General features: G+C 42.9%; 1 protein-coding gene across 4 annotated transcripts in view; it reads left to right on the top strand.

Moving 5' to 3' along the window:
* Nucleotides 1-12,875, top strand: part of ehbp1 (EH domain binding protein 1) — a 76,300-nt gene that overhangs the window by 5,527 nt on the left and 57,898 nt on the right. For all 4 annotated transcript variants that reach the window (XM_062566463.1, XM_062566462.1, XM_062566464.1 and 1 more), the window contains exons 3-5: nt 8,961-9,018; nt 9,115-9,210; nt 11,018-11,071. In XM_062566463.1, the coding sequence (XP_062422447.1) occupies nt 8,961-9,018; nt 9,115-9,210; nt 11,018-11,071 (208 nt within the window). The remainder of the gene's footprint in view (nt 1-8,960; nt 9,019-9,114; nt 9,211-11,017; nt 11,072-12,875) is intronic.

Genomic DNA, 12,875 nt, shown 5'->3' with positions numbered 1-12,875 from the left:
GTGTATATATATATATATATATTTATATTGCCTCCTGGAGCAGAGGGAGCTAGTATTCCTCTTACACGCCCAATTCCAGACCCCACAATCAATGCAGAACAACCATTAAAACATTAATGAGTTTCAGTGTTTGGGTTTGCCAGTGAAGTGAAGCTCCCCTTACAGTGTCCCAGCACTGCGTCTTTTAAACCTAAAAAATCCTACAGTGGTTTCTGTAACATTTTGTCACTTGCAGATAATTAGCAGGTTTATGAACCCACCGCCATGTTGAAAATAGTCGAGCCAGAACCAAGCCTCGCCCCTCTGCCGGCCCGTTTGGGGTAAAGTTGCATATTTCTGTTTCTTGGCCTAATTCGGGTTATCTCCAGTATTGTTGGTTCAAACCCTCGCATGTGAGGCCCACTGCTCTATTCCTCTGCTACTGTCATAAGGGGAGCGACCCCCACAGCAAAGGGCAGCTCGGTGTGAACTTAAGCATGAATGCTTTTAGTATTCCCCCGAGGCTGGTGCTTTTGAGCAAGAATGTGTTGCCAGTCAACCCGTCTGATGAAATATAGTTTGAAAGCGACGTCAAAAGCCAACAAGTGTCCTCATCGCTGCTGACAAACGTGTCGGCGCGTGTGCAGAGGATACGAGAGTAATACGCTGGAAAGGACACAGACGCTATTGATTACGTGGTAATTCTATCGGGCTGTAGGCAAACGTGGCTAATGGAGACTGCATGAAACACAGGGATGGTGGATGTCTCCATATCAATCAAGGACTGTGCAGACACACACACACACACACACACACACACACACACGGGTTAGTCATTTCCTAAGGATTTATAAACGTTAAACACACACTCTCGATCTAACTATACAAGCAGATTGACATTTCTCCACAAGGTGTTCTTTTACTACATACAGGACCGAAAATCGATGGGAATTTTTCAACTTGCAATAGAAACTGCTGTGACTTGTTCCAAATACACATGTCAGACAATTATAATATTGTAATTGTTATCATTTCTTTGTGTCCCATTATAAGCTGTGGCACTTGTTCTTCGAAGGCAAACCAGTTAATTAACTAAATAGAGGACGAACATTCGCCAAAAATTCAACCCCCAAAATAACTATTTGGCCAACAGCCAATATATTTGCCTAGTTGCCCCACACTAGTATGTTTACATTAATCACCCCACCAATAAGAGGGCACGCCAGTCTGTCAGGACAATGTTTCACTAGTTCAGTGTTGTGTGACATGAGGTCTTTCTGTCGAACATGTCGACCTTGTGGCAGTGGTCCATCATGTCTCTGCCAGGGAAACGTCTTCCTGCCAACTTGGTCGGACGAGGCTCTGCGCTCTCCACACCGACTCAGACATTACGGAGTATAGGTTTGGCACCAGGAGATGGTTTTACTGCCAGCTTATAGCGCTTTGCAGTTGTTTCAGCTCTGCATGAAGCCACACAATTTGGGTTCATCACTGGGTTTAAGGTTTTGGAGAAAATAGTAATGTAATTGTTTACAGCTTCTTTAGTTTCTCAAAGTGTTTCACTGTTGTGTAGTTTGTTTTTGTTTCCTCATGTGTCTCTGATTTGGACATTTTAGCTAAACTGATGCCATTCATTTTCCAAAACTGGGACCAACAAAAACATGTTTTTATAACTGAGACACAAGTTGTCATTTTTGTTTTTGCTAATCACTCCCTTAACTATTCCTTTTGCTGCTGATTTATTTATTTATTTATTCCCCCCTCCTGTGATTATGTGCTTGTTCTGGTCCACATGCCCACTGTTCTCCTGAGTCTTTCTTTCCTTTTCTGTAACACCATCGCTCTCTTCTTTTGTTACTCCCCCGCTCACCTCTTTCCTCCTCTCCATTTATGTCACTGCTTTGCAGCAATATCTGCCAAGTGAAGTCGTTCTGTGCTGCAATTATAGACAAAATGAGGATTTACACCCCCCTACTCTCTTATTCTGTGAAGCAAAGAGGTTGTCTGCAGGCTAGTAAAATCCCTCTTTATTACCTGCAGCATGGACTGAAGGGAAACTTGATACTCCCCGATTTGATCGTTGTGGTAATGTACCTTTTTGGCAGAACAATCCTATGTCCTAAATTCTTTAATTCAGTTACTGTGACATTAATTGTGCCATCACACTTCCTTCTGTAGACCTATCTGATAAAACGTTGGGTCGAATGACGCTTCCCTCTCTTTTATACATTGTGAGAAACAAGCTCAAACTCATAGTCTGTTATAAATCGTTTTTTCCGTTGGGCAAAATAACTTTTTCCGAACAATTCCCATGGCTGAAGCTCTCGCCTGACTATTCACACCGTTGCCTTAAGCGCTGCTTGTTTCTGCTGTCGGCCTCTCAGGCACATGACGGCTGGGATTCCCGCTGTGTCGCTGTCTCCCTTCAGGCCGTTGGCGAGCAGGAAGAGTTGTTGTTAAGTTCACCCGCAGAAAGAAAGAAAGCTTCCCCTCATTCCCTTCTTTACTTTGGTGATGCTCCCAAACACATGATCCAGCTGATTGATGATCTCTCCTGAGACTCACCGTGATATCTTGTCATGTGGAAGTAAGGTCTATGTTGAGTACTCTTTGTTCTCATTTGGACGTTCCTTATCAAAGTGCATTCATTTAGTTACTGATATTTTCTTTTATTCCATCACCTGTCTTGCTCCATACTTGGTGTCGAGTAGTGGTGTAACGGACCATAGTTGATCCCCATGGTTCCCCATTCACGGTTAAACCAGGATTAATTACACGGTTTTAACCATAACCATCACCATGTGAAATAACGTTTTACACGGGATCGTTCAAAGCTGGTATTCAGTTACAATATGCGATCAATGGTTATACTTTGCTGATAACATTCAATAACAAAACCAGGATAGCCGGTTCCATTTACTTACGTTATAGGAAAAATGATAACGTTATGTTAAAATGTTGTCTTGTAAAATGTACTAATAGTAAAAATTGAATAAATCCAGTGTTTTTGAAGATTTAATTAGGAATAAATTATGACCGGTTTCCCTCCCTAAGACTAGCTCTGAGCAGCTGATTATACATAATTTAAACTACTAACGCAAATAAAATGACAACCTTTTTTATATACTAATCATTTGAATTGTGTTATCAAGAAGAAAACATGTAGAAGACAAACCAAAAGGATCTTTTCAGTCTTTTGAGACTGTGGCAAAAATGACAGCGTGGTGCCTTTTAAGATCAGCTGTTATAACAAAACAACATGGATCATCAATGGTAAGGAACTCGAGTTTGGGCCATTAGGGGGTATTTTTAAGTTATCTTTGCTCCTTTTAGATCCTTGACTCAAATGCGATGCACCGCTAATGTTTAGGGAAATCGGTGATGTTTAGAAACCAATCAAGGCCACATCAGCCTTGTTTCTTTCTCCATGAGAGATAAAGCCAGGAAAGATAAGGGAATGCATTGCATTTGAGTTTCCTCTCAGATCCTCATAGGCTCTTTTTCCAGAAACGCATACACAGATAATGTTCACTCCCCACTTCTGTAGAAATGAAGCGATACGGAAGGAATGAAGCGTCTTGGAGATGAGCCAGTAAACCAAAGCAAAACCATTAAGGAAACATGCATACCAGTCCCAATGTGTACACTCTCTGGTACCATCTACAAGTGGCTCAGAGCAACCAGCTTTTTCAGCAGACTATTCATTTCTCTGAAGTTCCATGCTGTGCAAAAGCGGAGCAACAATATGTTTATCCAAAGAGTGTCCAACTGAGCAACGAACTCTTCAAATTAGCCAGTAGAGAAGGTCATATTTGCATAATACCATTATTGGTCAGGCTCTGATCTTATGAAGGTTTTGCTCTTTGCCAGATTGGCAGCTTTTTGGAATGTTTGGATCCCGGCAAACACAATATTATTGAGCGAGAATTCATATTTTAAAGCTTGGTAAAAGTGATTAGTGTCAGTATGACAACATAATCTTATTTTTGTTTAATTCACAGTTACATTTTACTTCAACATTTTACAGATCCAGCGACTGGCCCTAAAATTCACAATCACTGCTCACACGTTGGTCTAGAAAAAGTGCGTTCCACATTCAGTGTGTGCCGTCGACCCGGCTGCTGATTGCCACATAACCACTGACTGCAGGTCAAGGGACTGTCAGTGTGGAAGAACCCAGTGACCTTCGATTGACTGAAATGAAAACAGCAACCAATGGCTAAAATGAGAAGTTGTGACATATTGACTAATATGAATAAATGTGATAAAAAACAATTGATCGATCAGAACTTCAGTTGCTTTTTATTGGATATAAATCCAGAAGCTGACAGATGCAAATGGGTGAAAAGAAGACATTTTAACAAATGAAGAGTTTTTGCTTTGGGGAGGGAAAACTAATAAATCAGAAAGTACGCAATAAGATGGTTCAGATGCAAGAAATGAAGCCATCAGGGTGGTGAAAAGGGACACCTTTCAATTTCTCAGGTGGTGGAGGGGGGTGACAGCTCCATCTGTCTTCATAGTAACGGTCACAGTGTGACTGATGGGGCAGCAGCCCTTCCTCTCGGTTTCCTCTTTCTCACTTCCCACTTTTAACCATCCTCTTCTTGCTGTCTCTGCTGATTCAGAATTTGACATGTAGGTCAGGAAAACATTTTTTTGCTAATCTTTTCATGAGCTTGAGGTTTCATATCTGAAAGCATTTGATCTAATAGTGTTTATTTCATTCTAACTGGTTCAAGGCTGCTGTGGATTAGCCATACAGATCACAGGGGTTACTTGTTAACAGGTGAATTTCTCCGTTAAACGTCTATACTTAGGTTACTTTTATTTCTACCCAACCCTTAAGACTTGGTTTGCAATAGAAGGCGAGGCGTCTCTTTTCTATCATGTGAGAGGTTGGGTCCTCCTGTTCGATCCGAGTATTCTAAACAGCCCCCGACGTCGCTGGAAACGGGAAGCTCCCTGTTTTGTGAATGCGTTACAGAAGACGTGGTGTTCGCGATGTGTTAAAGCTTCACACTGTGGATTCAACTGCTCTCTTGCATCAGCAAAGGTGCCTTTTTGGGCACAAATCGGTTTTTGCATTGTTACATCGTGGTTTAAATGAATATTCATGGTAGAGGATGTTTGGGATTGGAGTGGATGGATAATGTATAAATTCTACGCACTGGCAGTGTTTCAATACTCACCACTGTAGTCTGGGATCTTTCATCTTCCACAACTCAATGTCTTTGAATGACTGACAGTCACAGCTCCTTCTCCTGAGGAACTTGAGTGTTAGTCCATCCTGATCATGCTTCTCCCCTCGTACCCTGATTATTCCACTAATTTCAACCTTCGCTGTCTTTCTCTTCCTGGGGAGAAATACTGGCATGTGTTGTGTACCTCAAAGGTATATTACCCTCCACAGCGGCTGTGCAGTAAAACAGATCTTCATTGCGATCATGACTTTAGTAAAATCAAACCAATTTACTGTGATTTAAGAAAAAGCACTCAAGCTAACAGCTATTGGGGGGGGGGGGACCTCAGCCCGACCCACGTCCTGTTACTGCTGTTAGCATAGCTAGCTACAAGCCAGGCAATCATGCTCTGAGTCTTGCACTTTCAAAGCAGTGTAGATGTATTCTTTAATTGGGCTTTTCAAATAAGCACCAGTCTTTTTGAAGCGGGCAAAGTAGACATGATGTTATTAAAAATACATGATGCTATATCTCAAAGAACTCTGCACTACATCTCCTAGATGTTTGTGTCTCATAACAATCTGTGTGTTCAATGCTGGTCTGGGGGCCGACGTATCAAATGTGAAGTGGTTATTTCCTCCTGCCTACAGGAAAGATAGGGCAATTTCCTGTCCCACCCTCCACTTCCAAGCATGCAGGCAGATGCATACTAAGCACATTCAAGCCGCCAAACTAATTTCTCTTTATGTCTCTAATATCTCGTGTGAGACGGACATTTGCTCGCGGATGTTTGATTTACGCGCGCGCATCAACCCGATTTGCGCCCTCGAATTTTGACAGTGATTTGCTGCCATACACACAGCCCCCCCCCTCTCTGTGCACACCGCGTCTGTCTCGCGTGCCCTGAAAACGAGATCATCCCCGGAAGCGTGGCCCGGCCTATTTGGTGCAGAGAAGACGGCTGGGGAAAGTTCACGAAAGGTTGGCATCTCACGAAGACCTTTGTATTGAAAATATTATTTTTTGTGTGTAAATGTTGGAGTCCCAACCCTTAACAAACAATAGTTAGCACTTTACTTAATCTTCAGGTAAAAACAGACCTCAGGAACCAACTTCAAGGAGAACACCTGGCAGCTTGCACATTGATGTTGGATCTGTGGGAAACTGTATCCAATACAAGCTTTTGTAAAAATAAACCCACTTGTTCCTCTGAGCTCTGATAAAATAGCTGTATAGTAATAGATGTACGGTGTGTCTTCCTTCCTGATTTCCATCTTCTTCCTTTTGAACATCTGCAGCCAGCAGCTGCCCTGCTTCATGTGCGAAATTGCAGCTCAAAGCGTCGTTTTTACTACCGCTTTGGTTTTGCTTGTGTCCATAAGCACATGATTTTGTATTGAGCTGCGAGCGCTGACGGGGCCTTAAATCCCTAAGCAGCACTGTGGCTGAGCTGAGGACCCTGATGAAGACCTGCAGCGGCTGCTGAGCTACTCCCTGCCCTGCACAGCCAGAATACAGTTGAGCAGCATGGAGCTGACTGAGTTTATTGTGAAAAATGTTAGTGTATTTTTATGTTTTATTATAGTTGTAATGCTGCATTTCAATATGCTGCATCAAAAACAAAAAATGGCATAACATATGAAGATGAAAAATGTCATCAATAACTGGTGGTTACTTGAGATTCTCATTTGGTTATTTGAGAAAAACATTAAACTCCTACATGTTCACTGATTGCAGAGCTGTAGCTAAATACTTCAGATATAAATCTAGGAGGGTTTGTCTGTGTTGTGTGTCGGCCGTCTCCGCTCCTGCTGAACTTAACTCGCCCACAAAGGTCAACACGCCAAAGTGTAAAGAAGTCAGTTGACCTGCAAGCGGTTGGTTTGAATAGTTCTGTAATCACAGGCAGTACAGTTCAAAGGGGGAGAGTGATGGGGTGAGTCTGCATATCTCTGATATGGCCTGTGTTGTTGGACAATAGCTCCTCTATGCGAGGCCTCCCCTGGAGGCAGACATTGTTGCCTGTCATCCTCCCTCTCTTTTCTCTCTCACTGCGCCCTTTTCCCTCACTTGTCTCGTCTCTGTCATTCCTTTCCTTTTGCTGTTTTTCTCTCAGTGAGTCTTTGACACACTGGTCCATGTGCAAATAAAGCCAGTGGTGTACTCGACAGGCTGCATAATGAAATCATTGACGCACGGGGCACCACCTACTACCACAAGCTGTGTTCACCCACCATTTTCCATCATTGAATGGATTTATTTTTTGATATAAATTCATTCTGGATGTGGATGTGGTCTCCAGTTTGGTCCCAGAGTCCTGGTTTTAGTTCTTTTGTTTCTTCGCCCAATTTGAGAAAAGTGTATTTGGTTGCAAACATACTCTGCCTTTTTAAATATGTCCTAAGCCATTGTCTTAGCATGTTAATAACATATTTATTACCGGTAATTATAGCACAAACCTTAAACTTCCTGTGTGTCAACATGAAGGGCAATGAGAAAGTATTTAACTACTACTTAACATTACATGCAATACGTCATAAGCTTGTATTGGCCAGCGAAATGTATCCATCTCTCTGAAAGAGAGAGACAGAAGAATTGAAGAAAGCGATTTTAATTGAGCCCTGGAGGAAAATTGGCTCCCTATTTTTTTTTTCCTTGGGAGGTCAGAGGTCAGGCTCAGTAGCTGAGCATCAGTTTGGAGAACAGGGGGCGGATATAAACCTTAACGTGGACTCTACTAACTCCTTGATGGTCATCTACTGACTAGAAGCAGATGGGAAACATTGCCAGCAGCTCACGATGCTTTTCTTAATGTTTGTGCTAATGCTCTGTGTCTCTAACACCAGGACCTGTCTGCGTCGGTAATACTTTAATAACAATAACTTTAATACAAACTCCAAACAAATGTCACGTTGACGTTATACAAACAAGATGAGTGAGCACGAAGCGGATAATCCGTCTTTTGATTCAGAGGCAGGACGTGTCTCGTGCCGTGTGATTGACGTGGACCTGGTCAGCCTCCTTCAGTGCTTCACACTCACCGTGCGTGTGTGTGATTTATCTCGCGTGCAATGCAGTCCACGGAGGCAAAGCCAAGGTTGAGCTGTGTCTCATGATTTATTCATACCACGAGAGGCTGTGCAGGTGTGTGTACCCGTTGTTGTTAGTGTGAGTTTGTGTGGTGGCGCACGGAGCAGTGTGATGCGCTGGGAACCGCAAGGTTGGTGGTTTGAATCCCGGCTGCTCCATGTGCCATGTCGAGGTGTCCCTGAGCAAGACACCCCACCCCCAACTGCTCCCCAGGCAAACATGTCACGCATGTGTTATAAAGCAATGTGTGTCGCTTTAGATAAAAGCGTCAGTTCAATGACATGTAATGTAATGTGTGGTTTTAAACTGAGAGACAAGCTGATAAATGTTGGTGGATTAACCTGGCAAGAAAAGTACAAAATATTAGGTTGATTCATGTTTTGGGAAAAAGTCTAAATATTTTAAAAATAAACATTTTAAAAATGTTTTCGAAGAGTCCCAAAATATTATTAAAAAATATATAAATTGTGTTTAAATGTCAAAATATGTCACGGGAAAAAAATGATAGGTTGGAAAAAGTAGAAAGGTTTAAAGATATTAGGTCAATTAATGTTTTGAAAAAAAGTTGAGGTATGTAGGGTTGAAAAATGTCATGGAATAATATGTCAAAAAAATTCTGGTTGCAATTTTTAATAGAAAAATAAAGTTTAAAAAGACTTGGTCGAAAAAATGTAGTACTCATCCGTGGTTTTCCCTCCTTCCTCACAGGCAGCCGGACAAACTGGTGGTGGTTTGGACGCGCAGGAGTCGGCGGAAATCATCCAAGGTTTGTATTTTGAGGAGTGGCATCCTGAAGCAAAATTGAAGGAAACCAAAGTTTCCCAGTTGCAAAAATACTACTTATTGTCCATCTGCCCTGCAGGCTCACAGCTGGCAGCCTGGCATCAAAAACCCCTACAGAGGAGTGGTGGTGTGGCCTGTGCCAGAGAACATCGAGATCACCGTCACTCTCTTTAAGGTAAGCGCCGCGTCTGTTTAGTCATCCAGTGCAGACGGTATCTGCTGCTGTGCCAGAGCTCCGTGTCTTGTTCCTTCTCCGGGTGTCTCAACACGACCACCTGACACCATTATATACGGTGTACCCGCGTCTGCTCTGTGTAGTAGTTCTTATTTTCTTTACACAAGGCTAAATCTGGCGTGGATTTCTGGGCCACGCCGTGTCTCTGTGTGCTGCACAGTATCTCTCTACTCTGGGTCCACTTCCTGTCCCACAGGAAGTAATAAAGCTGTTTCTGTAATCGGACACAAAGCAAAGGCACTAAAGGCACAGTTCACCCACATCTGTTTTATCAATAATGAATAAAGTCAGTTCCTTCCTCCTGTTAATAATAATAATAATAAAGCTGTATAACGTTGTCTTTAGGGGCTTGCATGTTAGATTGCGGTTATACTGTACAACTCACAAACATGATTTAGAAATGAGTCAGCACTTACTAACAATAATATGCTGTTTGTTGCATGAGAGGAAGGATCCAAAGTCAGGATGGTGCACAACGAGGACCATCGGTCTCTGGAGACCTCATGCCGTATTTCAAGTGTCCCTTTTACATTATAGATAATATTACTTATAACTGTCCTAAATCTGTAAAAATAAATCAACTCTCTATGTATTTGTTTCTGCGGTGTGCCGACCAGAGCAAACAGTGATTTAAAGATGCTCTGTTTTGGCCCTGGAGCTCTGCAGTGGAAGCAGCTGGGCTCAGCACTATTCCAGCCTGTTCCTCAGGGAGGTGTACACAAGCAGGCAGCCGTAGTTTCACTTAGGAGGCTGAAATGAACAAGTACCTTCAGTGTGACTGCTCAGAAAGCAGCAGAGAGACCACCAGCCCCCAGGGAAGCTTTTTCCAAGCTTATAAGAGCTTAATGCAACAAAATGTTAACAACAAAATGTTGGATTTAAAAGATTTATCCTGTCACTAAATACCAAAAGGCACCGAGAATAAACCCAGATGGCTGATGATGTCAGTTGACTTTTAGAAGAAGTTGAAATAAGGGCAGGATGAGGTGGCTGGTTGGTGGGTCCATGTGTTTGTTACAGTTTACTACAAAAGTGAGTCCAGGAAATGCAGTACATATTCTGTTTTGTAATTTGATAGAGAAGAGAGTAGATTTGAAAATACTTCTAGTACAGGGTCTACATTTTATCTTTAAAAGGCTGGAATCTCCTGCTAAGAGAGTACGTTAAAAGACGTCTCACGTTTTATTGTTTCAGCAGTGCAGTTAAGTCGGGTTTACATGTGTTTGTGTGTCCAGTTTGTGTATCTGGGTGTCCGAGCTGGAGGTCAGTGAAGGTCATCTGTAGGACGGAGATGGTTGTTGGTTTGCTGCCTCCATTACTGTCAAATGCAGTATAGAGTAGGAGTGTGTGTGTGTGTATGTTTACATGTACAGTGTATAAATACAAACACAAGAGAGGAATCTACATTACTTTAAAACCAGGATGCATGTAATAAAAAGTTACCTCCTTACCGAGGAGGAGGAGGAGAGCGAGGTGTGGGGGATCTCCTCTTATTACACCATGAATATTGTGGCACATTCATCACCAAAATAAAAATATCTTGTTCATGAGAAGAATAGTGTCAAGAATGAGTTATTGAGCATTTTTATGATGGGTTGCGTGATGATTCGAAATTATTGTTTGTGTTCATGTTTTGGTTGCAGTCCGCTCCACGTGTTTTATCATTATTATACCGTTCCTTCTATTGGTTCCTTTGTGTGTGTGTGTATATATATTTGTAATATTAAGCATTCTATGGCCCTTGCAGGACCCCCATGCAGAGGAGTTTGAAGACAAAGAGTGGACGTTTGTCATTGAAAACGTGAGTACACCTTTTGTTTTTCTACTTTCTTCCATCTTATGGGATACAAGTGCACCCTATGATTGAGTCTCTTGTTTAAAGGTGAGCTCACATGAAAGTAAAGATTTTCTTGCATTTAAACCGTGTCTCAATATGCATACAGGCACTGCCACCTTGTGGTCAGGCTCTGCTACAACATGCTTGTGTGTGTGTGTGTGTGTGCGTGTGTGTGTGTGTGTGTGTGCGTGTGTGCGTGCGTGCATTTCTAAAAGCGAGATTAAAGGGTTGTTTGCATCCTGAGGCTGTGAAAACTTTAGGTGTGATTGTGTGACATTGAGTAGTAACCTAACTACCAACAAGGGCTCCATTGATTGCCCATGCAGCGTTAGATGGAAACTCCTGGTCAATAACCAAACACAGCAAGTGGGAAGGATGGAATATGCACGGGGAGGAGGCCAGTTGCCAGGGACCCGGAGACGAGGCGCTCACAAGTGGTTTGCTTGTGTTTTCTCCGTCTGGACTCCGACACGTGGACCTGTTCTTTATTGAGCCAGAGAAGTATGACTAACGCGTTACGTGGCAGTGAAGTGATGTGGTCTCTCCTGAACTATTGGAGGGGGACTTTGGACCCTAGTTTCCTAGGTTTTTGTGTCTGACTGACCAATTAGGACATCGGAGCGGTAGGAGTGTCTGCAGCTGCCCCTAAACAGACTGCAGTCAGTTCTATTGGGTTCAACTGGCACCTTCTTCCACTAAATCCACTAAAAGCCTTGTTTTTCTGGCGTCTGCCAAATGTGCAGGTTTTCTCCAACTAATTTATTTAGTCCATTTAAATGGACTAAGGCCACATCCACACTACCCTGTTTTCCTTTTAGATCTCCGTCCATATGTCGATTCAGCATTATTCGTGAGATGATACCAGAAGATCATTGACTGGGCATGACTGGGTCAACAGGAAGAAGAGGATATTCTTACTGTCCTTGGTTTAGTTGTCAAAGAAAACAGATTGCAAAAAAAGGGAGGAGCGAGCCTGTTACGCCTGAAATTGGTTCTCCATGTTGAAAGGAATCTGTGGCATCATCGCTGTTTGTTTTCTCCTCGATAGCGTTCATGTGACAGACACGTCACGCTTGCTAACATCCAATCAGACAGCGAACGCTTGTAGGCGTGACCGTTTCTATCCCTAACAGTTTGTCACTCGTTGTGTTTAACGTTTGGGGAAAAGAAAAGGCCTGATGTTTGTTGACGTTTGGAGAATTTCATTCATCGAGTCCTCCACAAGGAACGGTTCTGCAGGCTTTGCACTAAATGCTTTTTGAAGCATTTCAAGGGAAGACGTTGCGTCAAAGAGAACTTTGTCGTGACGAGGTCTGAGAGTGACCGAGATGAACCGATGTCCTGACTCCGCCAGAGACCGACGAACACAGACCTCCTCAGCCTTCTTCCTTCAGGAATGCTGTCACTTCTTGTACGCCTCAAGCTCAAAGGGACGCCGGCAGAAAAGTCTCTACCTTTTTCGTCTTTGATGCAAAGCCGAGAAGACAAGCAGGTCAACCGGTGTTCTCCGGCCAGAGCGTGGGAGAGAGGGAGAGAAAGAAAGGCAGAGAAAGAGACAAGTTTATGGCTTTGCCGGTTTCTCTCTGTGCATACCTGACTAATGACAGAAGGATCAAAGCGTCAGCAGCCCCCTGACAGCAGGAATGGAGACCTCTGAGGGGGGAGTGAGAGGGGGGGGGGGGGCAATGATGAGATGCCAAAAGAAAAAAAAGAGTCTAATGGGAGGTCAAAGGTATGATAGTTATTGGTGTATTTCTGAAATAATTGA

The sequence above is a fragment of the Pungitius pungitius genome, chromosome 13 (assembly GCF_949316345.1).
Source record: "Pungitius pungitius chromosome 13, fPunPun2.1, whole genome shotgun sequence".
NCBI classification, from domain to species: Eukaryota; Metazoa; Chordata; class Actinopteri; order Perciformes; family Gasterosteidae; genus Pungitius; species Pungitius pungitius.
Note: the sequence above shows the minus strand (reverse complement) of the source record. Positions and strands in the feature narration are given on the sequence as shown.